Source organism: Hydra vulgaris, chromosome 11 (assembly GCF_038396675.1).
Source record: "Hydra vulgaris chromosome 11, alternate assembly HydraT2T_AEP".
Classification (NCBI taxonomy): Eukaryota; Metazoa; Cnidaria; class Hydrozoa; order Anthoathecata; family Hydridae; genus Hydra; species Hydra vulgaris.
Window position 1 is genome coordinate 2,662,501 of NC_088930.1, and position 18,416 is coordinate 2,680,916.

Below are 18,416 nucleotides of genomic sequence, written 5' to 3' on the forward strand. Positions count from 1 at the left end.
CAGTTTAATAATTTAAAGGATTCCGAGATTGTCTTATAATGAACGCACAACATTTTTAAATCAACTATTAATGAGAAACCTAATGGAAATCTAATACGGAATAATTTAATTAGTTTCATGAGATGAAAAAGATTCGTGGGATGGATTGGAAATCTTTTTATATGTGTGCGTGTGTGTGCGCGCAAGGCGACTATAATTTAATTATTATATAGTTTATCCTTATACATTAATCATTTATAACGTATTTCTTCGTAAATAAGTTTTAACTAATTTTTGTTTATAAAAAAAGCTTTTCAAAAACGCTGAAATAATTGAGAGAGGAAACATCTCAAGAGGATTGAAGTATCAAAAGAAGAACCGAAGTATTAATAAAATCATGGTAAGATCAAGCCTTAAAAAATAGATGGAAAAACGGAGTGTGTATTAAACTTTATTTATTTATTCGTCTTACTAGGATAAACTTTCGGAAGAGCAGATTAAAGGTTTGCATTTTTATTTTAATTTTGTTTGAAAAAGTTTTTTAACCTTTTAATAGAAGGGGAGAACCACAGTATTTATTGTTCACTTGAATATTGACTTTTTTCCTGTTATTCTTACAAAAATACTTTTAAAGGAACAAGTTATTTATTTAGAATTTAGAGATGCATTTACAGCGTTTGACAAAGATAACAATGGCTTTATAACATCTTCGGAGCTCGTCACTGTTTTACGCTCGCTAGGATTGAATCCTACTGAAAAAGAGATTTGCAGGATCATTAATGAAGTTGATTTTGATGGTAAGACTTATTCTTTGAAACATTCATAGAGGTATTAAATGCTAAATGACGGTGTCGTAATAACGGTTAGGCATTGAAGCAGTCGCTAAAAGCGCCGCTAAATCTCTGATAAGTTTTTTTTTTTAAATCATAATTTATTAAATAGTAAATATGAAATTAGTGTTGTTCCAGTTTTTTAATTTTTAATTTTCATGTTTTATGACTGTCAACGACAGATTAGGTATTTATGACTGACAACGACAGATATTATTAATTTATTGTAATAATTAATTTATTGTTATAAATAATTATAATTATTGTCGTTAATTTATTGTCATAAATAAAATTAATAAAATTCATATATTATTTTCTAACAACTGAATAAGTTTTGAAGATGAAATTTTTCAATTTGTCTGGGGCACCAAATATAAATTACCAGAGGCGTGAAAAACCCAGTTACGCTTCTGACTAGGTTAACTAAAGTACCAAATGAATTTTAACAGAGTTTTAAAAATAAAAATTGAAATCTGAATTTTTATCTATCAAAAAATTACATAAATAAAAAAATATAGCCCAAACTTAATTTAGATTAAACTTTTAATTTAAAAAATCAATTTTCGAAATCAAGTAAAAACAACATATAAATAATATATTTATATATTTTTGTAGACTTATTTTTCAGACTCGACTAATAAATTGACGCGACGTTTTTTAATGAGACATCTATTATAAAGAACAAAAATGTTTACTTATAATTTGCTTTTGCTCCTTGATTGCCGCTTGTTCTAACCTGAATGTTTTAACTGTTTATTTTAATATAAATGTAATTGATTACTGCTTGTTCTTGTAACTTGCTTGCTTTAACTGTTTATATTATTATGTATTATTATTATGTATTATTATTTTATGATGTATTATTATACATTATATCTTGCTCTAACTGTTTACTATGTTGTGTTATTTATTTAAAGATATGTTTATTTTTCACCTATTTGTAAGCGTCCAATATTAAAATTATTTAAGAAATAAAAGTTCAAATATAAATAAGTTTACTCTTATTTACATACATACATACAATGGGTACTACATCATAAAACTGTTCTTAACATACAATGAGTGCAACATCATTAGGCTGTTTTTCATAATAGATACAATAGAAAACATAACAAAGAAAAAATGTAAATGTATGAACTTTTTTTTGTGTGTGTGGATTTAAAGGTCCTCCAAGAAAAACTAACGGTCTTTAGTCGTAGCACCGCTCATTAACCTGCAATAAGAAAGTTTCACGCTGCCATTCTCATCGATGTTGGCAACGAATACGTTGCCCACGGGTAACTATACCTACGTATCGCGCTATTTAAAAGCTATGTACCTGGCTATATAGTAGCCAAAAAGCGGGTTATGTAGCAGTTATGTCTTAAAAAAGAATAAAAAATAATTAAAAGCAATATAAAACGTCGGACAAATTTTCCCGCAATAAATATTTTAAAAAAACGCAAATAATATTTTAATTTACATAACTTAAATGTAGCTATATAGTATCAATGTATCAGACTAGGGTTATGTAGCATTTATGTAGCGGGCTATGTATAAGCTATGTAGCCGGCTATGTAGTATCTATGTTGCAGGCTATGTAGTAGCTATATTACAAAAAAGAAAAAATTAAAATGTCGGGTAATTCTTCCCGCGGTAATGCGCGGGTATTTTTCTAGTTATTATTACTACTGTTTTCATGGTTAACTTTCATACAAAATGATCTTCAACTGTTACAAAATATTTTTTCACCGTTGTCGCATTTGAGAAGTACCAAATCAGACATTTTTGCCAGTCAATCACTATCTCGACGAATTAAACAGAAAAAATGAACAAAACTTGTCCAGCTTGTTCACTCTTATCCGTTTTTCACATTTTGGTGGTCTCCACAGCTTTTCAAAATTAAAAAAACTCTTGAAGCTAAAAAAAACTTTTCCGATTCTTTAAAGTAAATCTTGGTTTTTATACTCAGATATAAGTTATTTTTATTTTATTCTTTTGATTATTATATATTATTCTTATTATTTTAACTTTTTTTCATTATTTGCGATTCGATTTTTACAATAAAAATAATATTATTCTTTATTTTTGTTTTTAGTACTAATAACTCTTTTTTTTTTATCTTAAAAATATTTTGATACTCTTTATTATATTAAAAATGTCTTTGGATAGTAGAATTCTGATGGATAGATAGTTTATAGTAGAATCGCTTTACTTTGTTAAAAATTGCAAATATTATACAGTTGTAAAAATACATGAAAATAATAGTTCACACTCATAAAGTTTGTGGTTACAGATTTAAATATTTTACAGTTTTCTGACTCAATAATTCATCAATCAAACAAAAGATTCCTAAAACACAATGCTATTTTTTTTATTTATTTCCAGTCAAAATCAAACTGGTTTAAAAAAACAAATTCTTGCACTACAGCTTTGATCGACAGTTTATGTGTTCTGTTATTCCCAGGAGATTTTTTTTTAACTTAAAAAAAAACAACAACAAAAAACAGTCTTTCATAATTAGCACTTTAGTTATTTCAAATATTCATCCCGTCATTTAGAAACAACATTTGCAATAGAAAAATTAATTTTTTCATTGAAAGATCTTTAATATCATAATTGATTTTGTAATAATCATTTACAAAATTGAACTGTACAAGACGAGTCAAACAAACGTGTTTGTTCACAAAATCATTCGCAGAAGATCTTCACATGTTAAAAAGTTTCTTCACAGAAAAGAATAAAAACTAAAGTTGTAAAAAGTAATTTTTATAAATAAATTATTTAAATCTCTTATTATATTTTCTAGGGGGTCAACGAGTACAACCTTGAAAGCATGTATTAAAATAAAATGAATTACCAAAATAGTTATACAAAGAAAACCTAATTCATTCTGTAGTGACTGAATAATGAAAGAAAAGCCAATTATCCGATGAAAACGTCATTAAATGACTGAATCAAACGTTTTTGTTATAAAACGAAAAAAATGAATGAAAAAGCTTAAAAATTTCGGTTGTCTAAGTAATAAAGAAAAAAAAGATATTGAACATAGTGCAAAATGAAGACTTATGTGTACTTTAGTCTGCCGACCCTAAAAATAAGAAATCTGTTGCTAAGAGTAGCGTAAATTAACTACCCCCCTCTGCTTGTCATCTAGAGTAACCCCCTCTGCTTGTCATCTAGAGTAAACTTTTCATTGAGAAAAAGTTTTCCGTTATAATAATAATAAATATGTCCAATTTTTAAATGTAGTTAAAGAAATGACAATGACTAATTAATAGATTATTACTCTATACTGCCGCCCTAAGTAACGCACGATAACCGTCTTGTTAGCCAAAAAATCTGTCTGCATTTAAGAAAAAAAACGCATAAAAATGTGCAAGGAACAACTACTATGTTACTTTAGACTGTAAAGATTTGAATAAAAAAAATTGTAAAAAAATTATTTTCACCTAAAAAAAATTTATAATAACTATTGATTTCTATTATAAAAACAACTTAAAGTCATGTGATTCGATAAAAAAAAAAAAGCACATGGCTTTAATGTAAAATAATATACACAGAGCGCAACCAACACAACACAATACTTGATACAAATTATTTTACAAGAATCACAAAATTAAGATTCAAATGTTCAAATTTTTTCTTTTGGTTCCTGCAAATGTCTGTTTGAAATCTTATACATAAGGCTAACGAATTTTTTTTAAAAAAAGAAAGCCTAAAACTGAAAACAATATATAAAAATTGATGGTTGAACCATTGTAAGAATTTGGTGTCATCTGCAAATTCTTACAATGTACAAAAAAGTTATTATTGGAATTTTTAAAGTATCTTATTTCGTAATTTACAAGATCAGGTCTAGTGACAACATGTTGTCTAGTGACAACAAGATCAGGTGAATCTATAGGTTGTTTAATTGCTCATGACTTACCAGCTTTTATAATCAATGGGTACCAGGCCACCCTTATCATCAAGTAATACTGATAAAGCATTAATCATTCAAAAAACGTCAGATTTAAAAAAAAACTTGAAATATATATTTAATAGCAGAGTATCAAACTTTTGTTTGAATGTTTTTCCATTTCGTTTTTACCAACTACTTCACCAGCTACTTCGACAACAAATTCGATAAAAAAAACATTGAAATACAGCTTTGACAATCTTCGAATATCAAAAATTAAAAGATGACCAATTCACAAATTTTTAGATAATCTTTGGTTTTCTATGTACAACAACATTGTTTAGTTAATTAATTGTCAAAACTAATTTTTTATAAATCTAAAGATTATCCTCTATATTCTTCACAATCATTACGTCGCTTATGTAAAGGTGTTAATTATCTCTAGTTTGATTCTTTTAGAACAATTTTTTTTACCATCAAAGTCGCTATTATGAATATTAGTTTTTGATGGAATTCAATAAAATCATTAAAACTATACCTAAATGAGGATAAAATAAGCGATGATTTTTTATGAATTGTATTTACAGTCATCTTATGAATAGCAAAGAGGTAGACTGGTAACAAAGTAATTGGGCATGATACTGTTGATAATCTATACCAAGGAGTAATTGTGTTTATAATTGTTGGTCTAAATGAATTTCTTAAATATGAAATAAAAGACAGTTTAAATACATTTAAGTCTGCTGGTTTTAACATTCAAACATTGATTGTTGATAACCATCCAACAAATGTATCAGCTTATTCAAAATTGCTCAATTTTTATGGGTCAGATAAATCAGTATCAGCTCATTTAAAAATCATATAATTTATCTGGTATGTGATATTTTACATTTGATTAAAAACTACAGATATAATTTCTAAAGATAAAACAATCGAGTTACGGTTTTCAAAATTGTATATTTTTTGTTCGACTTTGAAAGCCTTCATTTAGGCGAAGTTAAACTTCCGTTAAACTTCGAAAAAAAGTTAATTAAACGGTTATAAAAGCCGTAAAAAGTTGTAGCTTTAGCTTTTAATTGACTTTGAAAACCTTTAAAAGTCGTTAAAACTTAATTAAAACGATGTTGAAAGCCGTAAAAAGTCGTAACTTTAATTTTAATTGACTTTGAAAACCTTTAAAAGTTGTTAAAACTTAGTTAAAACGATGTTTGAAGCCGCAAAAAAGTTGTAAATCAAAATTTTACGGTTATGAAAATCGTATGAATTTGTTTACATTATAATTAAGGAATTTGAAAACCTTATAACTTTGTGTATGTTATTTAAAACGATTTAAACCCAACTTCAGGAAGTACTGCCAAAGACCCATCGTTTGCTGGTTTGGCAATACTTCCTGAAGGAATACAGGGGAGATGAGGCCTATGGTGTGTGCAATATCTGCAAGAAGGACCTAAAAATAAATTCTGGGTCAACATTTACCCTAAGTGGTCACCTGCGATCCAACCATAAGGGTGAGTACATCGAAATGTGTCAGAATCAAAAGATACGAGACGAGGCAGAGGCTGCCAAGGAGGACAAAGTTGAAGAGGCAGAATATAAATTGGAAACAGTTGGTAAGTTTTTTAAATAATTGATGTTACGATGCGTTGTAGCGAAGTTATACGACTTCATGTCAATTTTATATGATTTTTTATTGATATAAACAATGGTATCCAAAGTTAATTCAATGTTAACAAAATTGACCACATGCTTAACGTGGCCCTGAAAAGGACTGTCAGCAAGCAGCATGATATCAAGGCTGCTATTGATACATGCAGGACAATCTTCACCCGAATCCATCACTCTCCTCTTGCAGAAGGGATGTTGAAAAAGAAGTGCCTCAAGATGAATGGTAATATTTTTAACTTTTTAAGTAGATACAAATACAAAGTTTTACAACTTAATGTCAAATTTTTACAAATATTTTTTAATTTTAAACAAAGTTTTGTTAGAGTTCACGGTTTTATGCGAAGTTTTTTGCAAATTTTTATTTTAGTTTTTGTTTCAGTACCCTACAGAAAGATCACTGCTCCTTGTGCTACCAGATGGAAATCTGTCCAGATGATACTCCAAGACATCAACCATCTACGAAGTGTACTGTGTGCTTTCCGGGCTGACAAAAGGGAATGGACCACACCTATTCCTACGGATGAACAACTTCAGCTAGTTGCAACCATTCTGCCACTCCAGACCACATGCCGAATCATCTCTGAGTCGATGTCGAGTGATAAGAAAATTACAATGGATAGAGCACTGACAGCCATTGTTCATCTTATGGATAATTGTGCTTCTCTGAGGGTCAAAGAAATTAGAAAATGTCACTGGAGTAGGTCCTTTCATGGTTGAGCTCATTGTAGATCTCGAGAAACGATTCCCAAGAGAAGGATGTGACATCGTGCCTTATGCTGTAGGCTGCCTGCTACACCCCTTCTTGAAAGGCCAACAACTGCACGCTTATGGTGTAAGGGATGAGATTTTTGACAATTTGAAAGCCAGTCATCCTACAACAGCAGACTGTATGTCAAACCAGCAAGGTACAATCAATATCTCAGATAAGATCACCCATGAGCTTCTTGAAGATGATGATGAGACTAAATTCTGGAAGGCAGCAGGTAATAACTATTAAGTATAATATAAAATTAATTTCTTTAAAACTAGTTGAATATACTTCTACTAAGCTTAATGCAATCGAACAGTCATAAAAATTTTGATTTGAAGATACGATGTCATACGGGGAGAGGAGGGGGGCGGTTCAAAGTTGAACAAACTTTTTAAAAATTATTTGAATTTTAACAATTTGAGACTAAAGTAAGCAAAGTTATACGAAGTTTACTAAAACGTTTAACTTCCTTTCATTCCTTTTAGACTGTGTCCAGTCAATTCAGGCAGACAAATACTACAGCTGAGGGTCCTCCGATTACCGTTGAGTGGACAAAATTCAGAGAAACAACTGTGATAGATTCGAAGGTTGATATCCTTAACTGGTGGAGGACATATCGCAGAGAGATGGCCATCTTAGCAGGACTAGCACTAGTGTATTATTGCCTGCCAGCCTCAAGTGCCTCAAATGAGCGGGCCTTTAGTGAAGCTGGACAGGTGGTCCACGAAAAGAGATGCAGGTTGTGTTCAAAAACCACTGAGAAGTTGGTCTTCATCAACGAGAACTTCGATTTGTTAAACTCCTTTACACCTGTTTGGGAATACTGCTCCATGGAAGAGCAAATGGCAGCTAGACCTGTTCCAGACAGAGATCAAAATGATGATGATGATGATGACTCAGACTAGAATGATAATGATGATACCGCCTCATTAAAAATGAAATCTCCAGTATTTTTATAGTTATATTTTATTTTTATATTTTGATTTTATTATTGTAATATTATAGATATTCTTGTTGTTGTTATTATTATTATTATTATTTTTATTGTTATTATTGTTATTATTATTATTTTTATTATTATTATTATTATTATTTTTATTATTATTATTATTATCAATAATATATTATTGTAATTATATAGTAAATTTTGAGGAAAATAAATATCTTGTTGTTGTTGTTGTTGTTGTTGTTGTTGTTGTTGTTGTTGTTGTTGTTGTTGTTGTTGTTGTTGTTGTTGTTGTTTGAACTGGAAAGGCAAGACAGACATCATTTGGGCTTCCAAGGCCAGGAACTAGCACAAAAAAATGAGAATGAAAGACTGGAAGCGGACAACCAAATATTCTTTACTAGGGTAGCATGCTAGGATTATTTTAGATTAGATAATTGATAATATGCAAATAATTTTTTCGCATGTTTAAGAAATTGGATTTTTGAAATCTAAAATGATTATTAAATAAATGCAATGGTTTTAGCATATCTTTTGTATATTTTTTATTTCTGTAATGTTACTGTAGTGTATACTTCAAATTTTTATTACTAAGAAATTAGAACTTAGAAGAACAGAGATTGCTAGCATATACCAAACCAGTTATCACTTCACTTTACTTTATATCGGTGTCTTTGAACCTGAACATAGATAGCTTCATAGATAGCTTTTAAAGCACGCCATTTTCGAATTTACGCAACTTTTAACGATTTTGAAAACCGCGAAAATATACTATATTTGAACTAATACGATTTTGAAAACCGTCAAATTAAATTTTATACAACTTTTTACGATTTTGAAAACCGCGAAAATATATTTTATTCGAAGTAATACGATTTTGAAAACCGTTTAATTAAATTCTATACAACTTTTAACGATTTCAAAACACGTTCAAACACGACTTTTAGCGACTTCGAAGCTTCGACTTCGACTTCAAAACACATCGACCTCGATTGTTGTATCTCTGATAATTTCATTAGCACTAAAAAAAATTATCATTTTACTATTTCAGTTCACTGACTATAGTTTATTTTTTTTTTATTTTTTTTTTAACAGTTCACTGGTTACAGTGTTTTATAAAAGTGTTATTATAAAAGTTTCTGCAGGTAATATACTTTGAGTCTGATTTCATGAAGTACGTGACAAAAGGTATATTCTATTAAACAGCTTCTGTTCTAATTCAAAGTTGTTTAACTAATATACACTCAGCTTCAGATTTTTGAAAACTCATTTAATTATGGTCGGTATATCCAATTCTAAAACAAAATGTACTAATCATTAATTATTTTTATTATTTATTGTTATTATTTATTACAATAAATAAGGAAACACATCTGTTATGGGTTACTATTATCAGTAGCGTAGGCAAAACTTTTTGATGTTTCAGATATGACACCTTCAGGCAATGTATAAACTGCAAACCTAAGTATGTTCATACTTTCGTCAAATGAAAATGTGTTTTGCAAAAAATTGCGTTAATTGGGGCCTGGAAACAAAATGCCCCTAAAACTTCCCATAACCTTAGTGTGAGAGCAACGAGTTTATAAAGCGTAAATTTATCGACAGGTTTTCAATTTTATTTCAAAATTCTTTAGTTTTCAAAAGTTATGACCATATAAAATTTACAATTGCCTCATTTTGGGGAGGGCGGAACTTTTGCATGGTCATAACATTTGAACGATAAAATTATATTTAGTATAGTATGCTAAAACCTATACTTTATTTACTCTTTGTCTTTACGTTAGGGGTAGGGAAATCAAACTTTTTATGGCATTTTTGTTCCCAGGCTCCAATCACCGCGATTTTTTGCACAACATTCTCGATTGACTTATATATGAACATAATTAAGTTTTGAGTTTACACAAAAAAAAACCTTTAACCTTGTAAAAGATTGTATTATTTATACCGTGTTGCTTTATTTCATTTAAGAAAATGTTATAGCCATTTTTGTAGAATGCTTTAGTTAAATTAGTAAATACTCCCCAAGTAATTTGTTTTTGTTTTTGCTAAACCATCAGGTTGACTATTTTAATAATTGCACGCTCAGTTGAATGGTTTTTCTGAAAATTGCATTGACTTTGGTATTTGGGTGGAATGGGTAGGAGGGCTTCTAATTTATGTTCATAAAAATATCTTTTATAATATGAGAAATAATTTAAGCGTCTCCAATGGCGATAAAGAAGTTTTAACATTTGAACTTTTACTCGAAAAAACAAAAAGCATTATTTTAAGCTGTTATTATTGAATTGTTTTCTTTATGACGATGACCATAAAGTTAAAAATTTTTATAGCACTATTTTTGAAACAGGATCTGTACCTTTAATTAATCGCCCCTCTAGGGTAACAATAAACTCGTCTACCCATATAGATAATATCATTATTACAGACATTTTTAATAAAGATATTTAAAAAGGTATCTTAAAAACTGATATATCCAATCATTTTCCTATATTCCTGATTATAAATTCAAATTTAGAAAAAATATGAACACCCCAACAGTTGTAAGAAAACGTATTTTTAAACCAAAAAAAATTGAACTATTTAAAAATCTTTATTCAATTGGAATCATATTGATTTTAATGACAATGCAAATAACATATACGTAACGTTTTATAAAACATTGTTTTCTGTTTACGACGCTAATTTTCCAATTGTTGAAATAATAATAAAAGTAATCAAAAGCTCAAAAAGTCCCTGGATTACAAAGGGATTAAAAAATCGCCAAAAATTAAACAGAAGTTATAATTTAAAAATCTAAAAACAAAAGCACCTGTTAGCGAGAAAATATATAAAAACTACAAATATCTATTTGATAAAATACGTAAAAACTTAAAAAGAATTACTAATCAGAACTAATTAATAAATTTAAAAACGACTGAAATGCCATTGGAATGACATTGACATGACATTGACATGACATTGACATGACATGACATTGACATGACATTGACATGACATTGACATGACATTGACATGACATTGACATGACATTGACATGACATGACATTGACATGACATTGACATGACATTGACATGACATTGACATGACATTGACATGACATTGACATGACATTGACATGACATTGACATGACATTGACATGACATTGACATGACATGACATTGACATGACATTGACATGACATTGACATGACATTGACATGACATTGACATGACATTGACATGACATTGACATGACATTGACATGACATTGACATGACATTGACATGACATTGACATGACATTGACATGACATTGACATGACATTGACATGACATTGACATGACATTGATATGACATGACATGACATTGACATGACATAACATTGACAAGACATGACATTGATATGACATTGACATGACATTGATATGACATGACATGACATTGACATGACATAACATTGACAAGACATGACATTGACAATGACACTGCCACTGACATGGCAAATTATGAAAGAAATTACTGGAAAAAATTAAGCCTAAGTTTTCTGCCGCAGATGATTAAAGTTGAGAACATATTATATGAACCATGAGTCCTATAAATTAAATAAATTTTTTATTGGGATAGGTCTTTCCTTATCAAATGAGATTCCAAATACGACGGCTTCCTTTAATGATTTCCTCGTACCTATGGATAATTGCATTTGCTATGATGAGTTAACCTCAGAATTCATGATCATGAGGAATTTGAAACAGCTTTGATTTCTGTGAAAAGAAATAAAGCAACAGGAGCAGATGAAATTAATGGAAACGTAACTATAGATTGTTTCGATATATTAAAAATGTTCTTTTTAGAGTTTTTAAAGCTTCTATTAATCGAGGAATATATCCAGAGCAATTAAAAGCTGCTAAAGTTACTCCTATCTTTAAAGAAGGTAACAGATCAAATATTAGCAACTATTGTCTCACCTCTGTTCTTTCGGTATTTTCAAAAATTTTAAAAAGAATAATGTATAATAAAATATACAAACATCTCAACAAAAATAACTATACAACAAACAACTTGGCTTTAAAAAAGGCAACTCAACAGAGCATGCAATAATCCAGTTAGTGCATGAAATCTCAAAATCTTTTGAAAAATCACATTACTTGTTAGGTATCTCCATTGACCTATCAAAAGCTTTCGACACAGTACACCATTATATTTCACTTTTAAAACTTAAGTATTATGGAATTAAAGGTACTGCTTTAAAATGGTTTAGAAGCTTCTAAACAAAAAGAAAATTCGTCGTTACTAATTTGTAATTAGTAACGACGACGGTAATAGTAACAACAGTTATCAAAACAATCATCTTGATATGCGGTGTTCATCAAGGTTCAATCTTCAGTGCTCCTTAGGGTTCAATCTTCAGTTTCCCTCAGGGTTCAATCCTCTACTTATCTTAATATACATAAATGATTTGAATAAAGCTTTTAACCTTATAAGTATCATATACGCAAATTATACCAATCTATTTCTCTCAAGCTGTAGTACTTATGAACTCTTTACTACTATGAATAAAGATTCGATGGCGACATTGATTCGAAAGACGAACACAGAATTAAAACATATATAAAACTGGTTTAAATGTAACATCTAGTTTTAATAATATATAAAGCCAGCTTTTATATATTATTAAAACTAGATGGAACCTATTCCATTTGAATGCAAAAAAGCAATTTTTACCAACAAACTATTTTCAATAATACTTTCAGACTCAAACCTAACAACTAATACGATATGAGGAACATAAATTTTTTAAATAAGCCGTTTTGTCACACAAAATTTAATCATTTTACATTGCTTCTCGTGGACCCCACCTATGGAATAATTTTTTGCAGAGCTTTGATTTACCAACTAGCTTTTACCTTTTCAAGCTCAATCTAAAAAAATGTGTTTTTTCACTTGATAATATTTTACTCAGTTAATATTTTGAAAATTGTTATTTAGCTTATATTTTACTACTTTTTTTATTTTAATTTTTACTTAATTTTTTAATATGTTATACTTCGTCTTTATTTTTCCTTGTTTGTACTTTATAAGGTTCTGCCAACAAGATCTTGTGATCTTCTTTCAAATCCTAGCTTCAGTGACAGATCCAGGAAATTTTGGTGGGGGAGGGGGGATGTTGAAATGTTTTTGTATTTTGTACCACATTTACAAACTTTAAGAGAAAAAAAAAAACAAATAAAAAAGAAATACGTTGTTTTAGTAAAATATTTGAAGATTCTATTTGTTTTTCCCCGTATATTGGGGCAAAATAATACTTGGTAGATAAAAACTTAAAGAATAAAAAATCTTATATTAATCTTAAAGAATAAAAAATCAATAAATTATCTTTAGAGAACAACTGTAGTTTTGAGTAGGATGTGAGAAAATTTCAAAATTTTCTATAATCAAAAATTTTTACTCTGCTTTATTAGTTCAATTAATAAACTAATTCCCAAATGTCTCATTTTATTTCCTCCCATATTTAATTTTTTTTCTTCCCTTTCACACACCCTTACACACACCCGCGCTTTTTATATTCTCGTATCTACCTACTCCTGTTACCATGTTATTTACGGAGAAATTGAATTATTGTGAACCGAAAGTAAACTCTTTCTTATTTTTTTAACTTTAGTTTCTTACTTTTTGTTTTTCCTTATGAGTTTTATATTTATTTTATAAACATTATATATCATGCATTTATTAAATATACTGCATACTTTATTAATTTATTTTTTTATCATCTTACTTTTTCTTTAAACTAATAGACCACCTGTCATAATCAAATCCCTAAGTCGATGAATTTACTATAACTGCATCTAATCTAAATAATGTATTCGACAAATGACCTCAATACGCGTAAAGAATAAAAGTTGAAACAACTGCATAAATAAAATAAAGCAAAATAGTTAACACTAAAAAAAAATTAAAAAGAAAAATGTTTTTATTAAGGAAATGGCAAGATAGACTTCAGTGAGTTTGTTTCTTTAATGACGTCACAAGGAGATCAAATGGCATGGAGTGATAATGATCTGGTAGAGGCGTTTAGAACTTTTGATACTGAAGATGAAGGTTTTATTTCTGCTATAGAACTTTTCTACGTTCTTAACAGACTTGATGATAACACCGTTACCTCGAAAGATATAGAAGATTTGGTAAAAACAAAGAACTTGAACACCAACAGGAAAATTGATTTTAATGGTAGCTGTTATTTATTTTTATCTATTTAATTTTTTTTTGCAAGGGTAGGTTTGGGGTTTTACTCTGCTAAAATGTTATGTCTAATGTGTGGTGTATTTTACGTTTATCTTTTGTTACACTCGAAATAGTTGCATCAAAAAGTATTCAATTTAAACTCTGAATGTTTTATCAGATATACTATAATATATCAACTAAAGAATTATTATTTCATACAAAATAACGTATAAACAAATTAAGTTTCTAGGAAACAAACAGATATTCTATAATGGGAGTTTTTTTAAGCTTTAAAAAGATTTTATCGCTAAAACAACGATTTTATTAGTATTTTAAGAATTACGTAACTTTCAATAGCAAAAATTTTTTTTATTTTTTTACATTTTTTAAATATTCAATAAAATTATTAACTGAATAGAAGTAATTTTCTTTGTTTTTTTTTATAAACTTTTTTAAATTATAAACTTTGGTTTAGAATTCAAGAAATTAGCACGACCCGAAATCAATTTACCTAAAGAAGCGATTATGAACAATGATCACTTGCAGAATTTCTTAGATTTAATTTGGTTTAAGTAATTCAACGTTTGTGACAATTTATTAGTTTTATTTGAGTAATTTAATTTCTTTGATAATTATTTAAAAAGTTTCTAATAACAAAAATTATGTTCTATATTAATATCGAAAATGATTTTTTATTTTGATGGCTGATGTAAATAATATTTTAATGTTTTATTACATTTAAAAGAAATGTATGATATATTATATAATATAAATAATAACGAAGAAATTTAATTTCTTACTAATAGCTTTTATTTTTAACGGCAATCTACTTTTGATTTTCTTTGTTTTCATATAATTAATTCAATTATTTGTTTAAAAGTTTCATTTAATTTTTTAATTAATTGAATATCAGATGATATTTTTTTTTTTGCCGTTTAATAGTATATACAGTTTCGAAGCACATAAATAAAAATAAATATTGGCGGGGCAAGAAGAAGACTTATTTAGCCTTATCACCGAGCCCCATTCTCACGTATTTACAAAAACCGCAATATTTAAATTTCTATAGTTAACAAACGTTTAAAAAGTTTATTAAAAAATATATAAAAGTAAAATAAATAACAATTCGCTGTCTTTTAAAGAAAAATTTAAGGAAAAAGTAAGATCATGTGAATAACAAAAAATAAATAAGATATTATCATTTGGTTAAAACTTAAAAATTTAAACTAAGATTTAAAAATAAAAAGTAAATAAATTAATATACACCATAAAAATAACATAAATAACTAGTGTACTTCATAGAAACTAGCAGAAAGCAACCTGTAATACGGGTTACGGTCGGTCTGTTACTTAATTTATTACCCATGAGCGAGACTAGGTTTTTTCAAACCGAGACGAGACCGAGACGAGAATTTAGTACTTCTCGTGAGACCGAGAACGAGACGAGACGAGAAATTTAACAATTGTTGAAAACAAATTTATTAAAATCCAAGTAAAAGAAAAAAAAAAATGATTTTGATAAATAAACATTTTGACAAATAGACACAAATGACATTTGTGTCTATTTGTGACAAATGTAAACAACTTTTTCAAATATTAATTCAGAATTTTTTTGCCAAACTTTTCCAACAAGACAATGTTTTCTCTGAGTAAGATGATTTGTTCTACTTTTTCTGGGTGTAAGTTGTGTCTGGATGATCGGACGACATTTCAACTTGAGCTAAAAACTCTCTCTAATTTAGTTGAACTTGCTGGAATAGCTAAAATTTGTCTAGCTAATGAAAAGAGTTTTAGCAATGTATTTGAATGCAATTTCCACCAATCAAGAATCGGAAAGTCTTTTTTGGCATCAGGGAGATATTCATACTGGCACATTTCGCTCAAAATAGGATTCAGTTCAGATGTTGGCTCTTGTGTTTTAAGTCTGACATTTAACTTGCGCTTCAGTTTTGAATTAGGGGACAAATCTGCTGAAAGGACTCTGGCAACAGGTTGGCACTCAACATTATCCTTAACTTGTGAGGCTAACCATTCTTTTGTTGTTTGAAATTTTTTGAAGAGCTTCAAGTGAAGTCCCTTTAAAGCAGGATTTAAGTAGTTTGCTGCAGCACTCAATAAGTTTCCAGTGTGACAAAGAGAAAATCTTTTCTCAATGCAGCTTTTCAAGTTTTTTGCATACAAGACACCGTAACCATTTTTTCCATCCGTCTCAATAAATTGATCAATTTTGTCATGGACAAAATTGATTGTTGGAATAGACTCAGCCGACCACGTTTCTGTAGCTTCTTTAAGTGGTGCCAAAATCTCTACTGCTCCCTCGATTGATTTCCACTGTGATGCACTGATGGTCTTTGAAGATAAAATATCTTCCTTTGCACATAAGCTGATAATTGCACTCTTTAGATGTAGGACAGAAGCCATGCAATCCAGTTCACTATTCCATCTTGTGTCAACAGATTGGCGTAACTGTCTAAAATTGATTCCTTGAGCGTTTGGTTCTGATTCAAGCAACTCAGCTGCAACTGTTGACTGGTGAGTTAAAGAAGCCAAGTCTTAGCATGTTTGCAACGCATCATCCATTCCAGCAGTCATTCCAAATGAGTCTCGAACTGCACATTGCAAAATATGATTGTTGCACAAGTATTGGTCAAGGCGCTTTGACAATTTGACTGCAGGTTTCATGTTTCTTGCCTGGTCGTTCACGCAGTACATTGGCAAATCAGCAGGCGAATTTAGTTCTTCTAAAAAAGAATCCAGCTTTCCTTCAATTAAGATACCTGTGTGTCGGCCTGGGAACTGTTGGACATGGGGTGTCCAGTGATGTAGTCTCCAATTTTCGTCAATGGCATGAAAAGTCCAAGAGATGTAGCTGTCCTGAGCTCTAGAAGTCCAAAGGTCAGAAGTAAATGCAGCACTTTTTAGATTTGGCGTAATCTCCGTTATTATGCTCTTCATTCCAGCTTAAACTTCTCTTGACCGAATTGAAAGCTTTCTTGAATATGTTGTTCTGTGATGAAGGCTCAGTTTAGGGTTTGCAATGTCAAACAATTTCTTGAAAACTCTTCCTTCGACTGCTGAAAAGGATGCAGATCAGTGCAAAAGTAATCCAGCATTGCAGTGTCAAACTGTTTTTGAATGGAATTGTGTTTGTCATATTTGGACTTTGTTTCAAGCATTTCGACCATGGTTCGTTGTTTCTTCTTAGGAGGAGGAAGAAGAGAGTCGTCAGTTTTTTCAGAATACTCAACGTAATCTTGGCTGTGTTTTTTTTCGAGGTGACGATGAAGTCCGCTTGTGTTTCCATCTTTTGTTTTCAAAGACTTTTTGCACGCCTTGCATTCAGCACCGTCACTTGTTTTTTGAAAATATCTCCAGATTTTGTTTTTTCTTGGTGACATTTTTGATCGTTGAAATGAGGCAAGAATATTTCTTTTCAATATGAACAATATGTGTCAAGTTGAATTCCACTGGTAAACTAAAGAAATTAAGTCGAAAGTGCACCATTTTATACAAAAAGTTTTTGTATTTAAAATCTAATTAAAAATATTTAAAATCTAATTAAAATTTTTTAATTAAATTTTTTTTTTAAATCTAATTAAAAAATTTAATTAAAAATTTAATTTGTTTTTGTCAAAAACAAATTAAATTTTTAATTAGATTTATTAAAATCACGGAGTCAAAATATTAATTAATTAAAAAAACAGTTTATTAAGCATTTTGTAAATTATAATAACTTTTAATTTGGAAAATAATATAATATTTAAGTCTCGTTCTACTTCTCGCAAGAATTTTCTATTTCTCGTTTCTCACGAGTAGTCCCATTTCTCACGAGAAACGAGAACGAGACGAGATCTCGCTCATGGTTATAATTTATAGTGGCTGTTTTCCACAATTTAAAGTTGCGAAACCTTAACTAATACCCTTTTAGAAAAACGCCTTTAAATTAAAAAATTAAACCATCTGTAAAATTAAAATAAAAAAGTACGTGGAGGTAAAATAATTTACCAATTATTTAACGTTATTTTAGTTATTTACAACTGACAGGTGATATCAGTGTAAGGCAGAACCATTTTCCTCTACATTACTGAGTTGAACACAATACGTTTTTAGTTACTGACACAAAAAAATAACACTTCATCATGCTTTAAATTGACGAAAATACCAAC

At 29.3% G+C, this 18,416-nt stretch overlaps 1 protein-coding gene across 1 annotated transcript; it reads left to right on the plus strand.

Annotated features, from left to right (window-relative positions):
* The first annotated feature begins 224 nt into the window (after window positions 1-224).
* On the plus strand, window positions 225-15,050 carry LOC100203213 (calmodulin). The gene is made up of 5 exons (XM_065809805.1): window positions 225-379; window positions 455-482; window positions 633-776; window positions 14,008-14,256; window positions 14,726-15,050. The coding sequence occupies exons 1-5, from the start codon at window positions 377-379 to the stop codon at window positions 14,824-14,826; spliced, it is 525 nt and encodes a 174-aa protein (XP_065665877.1). The 5' UTR covers window positions 225-376; the 3' UTR covers window positions 14,827-15,050.
* The last annotated feature ends 3,366 nt before the right edge of the window (window positions 15,051-18,416 follow it).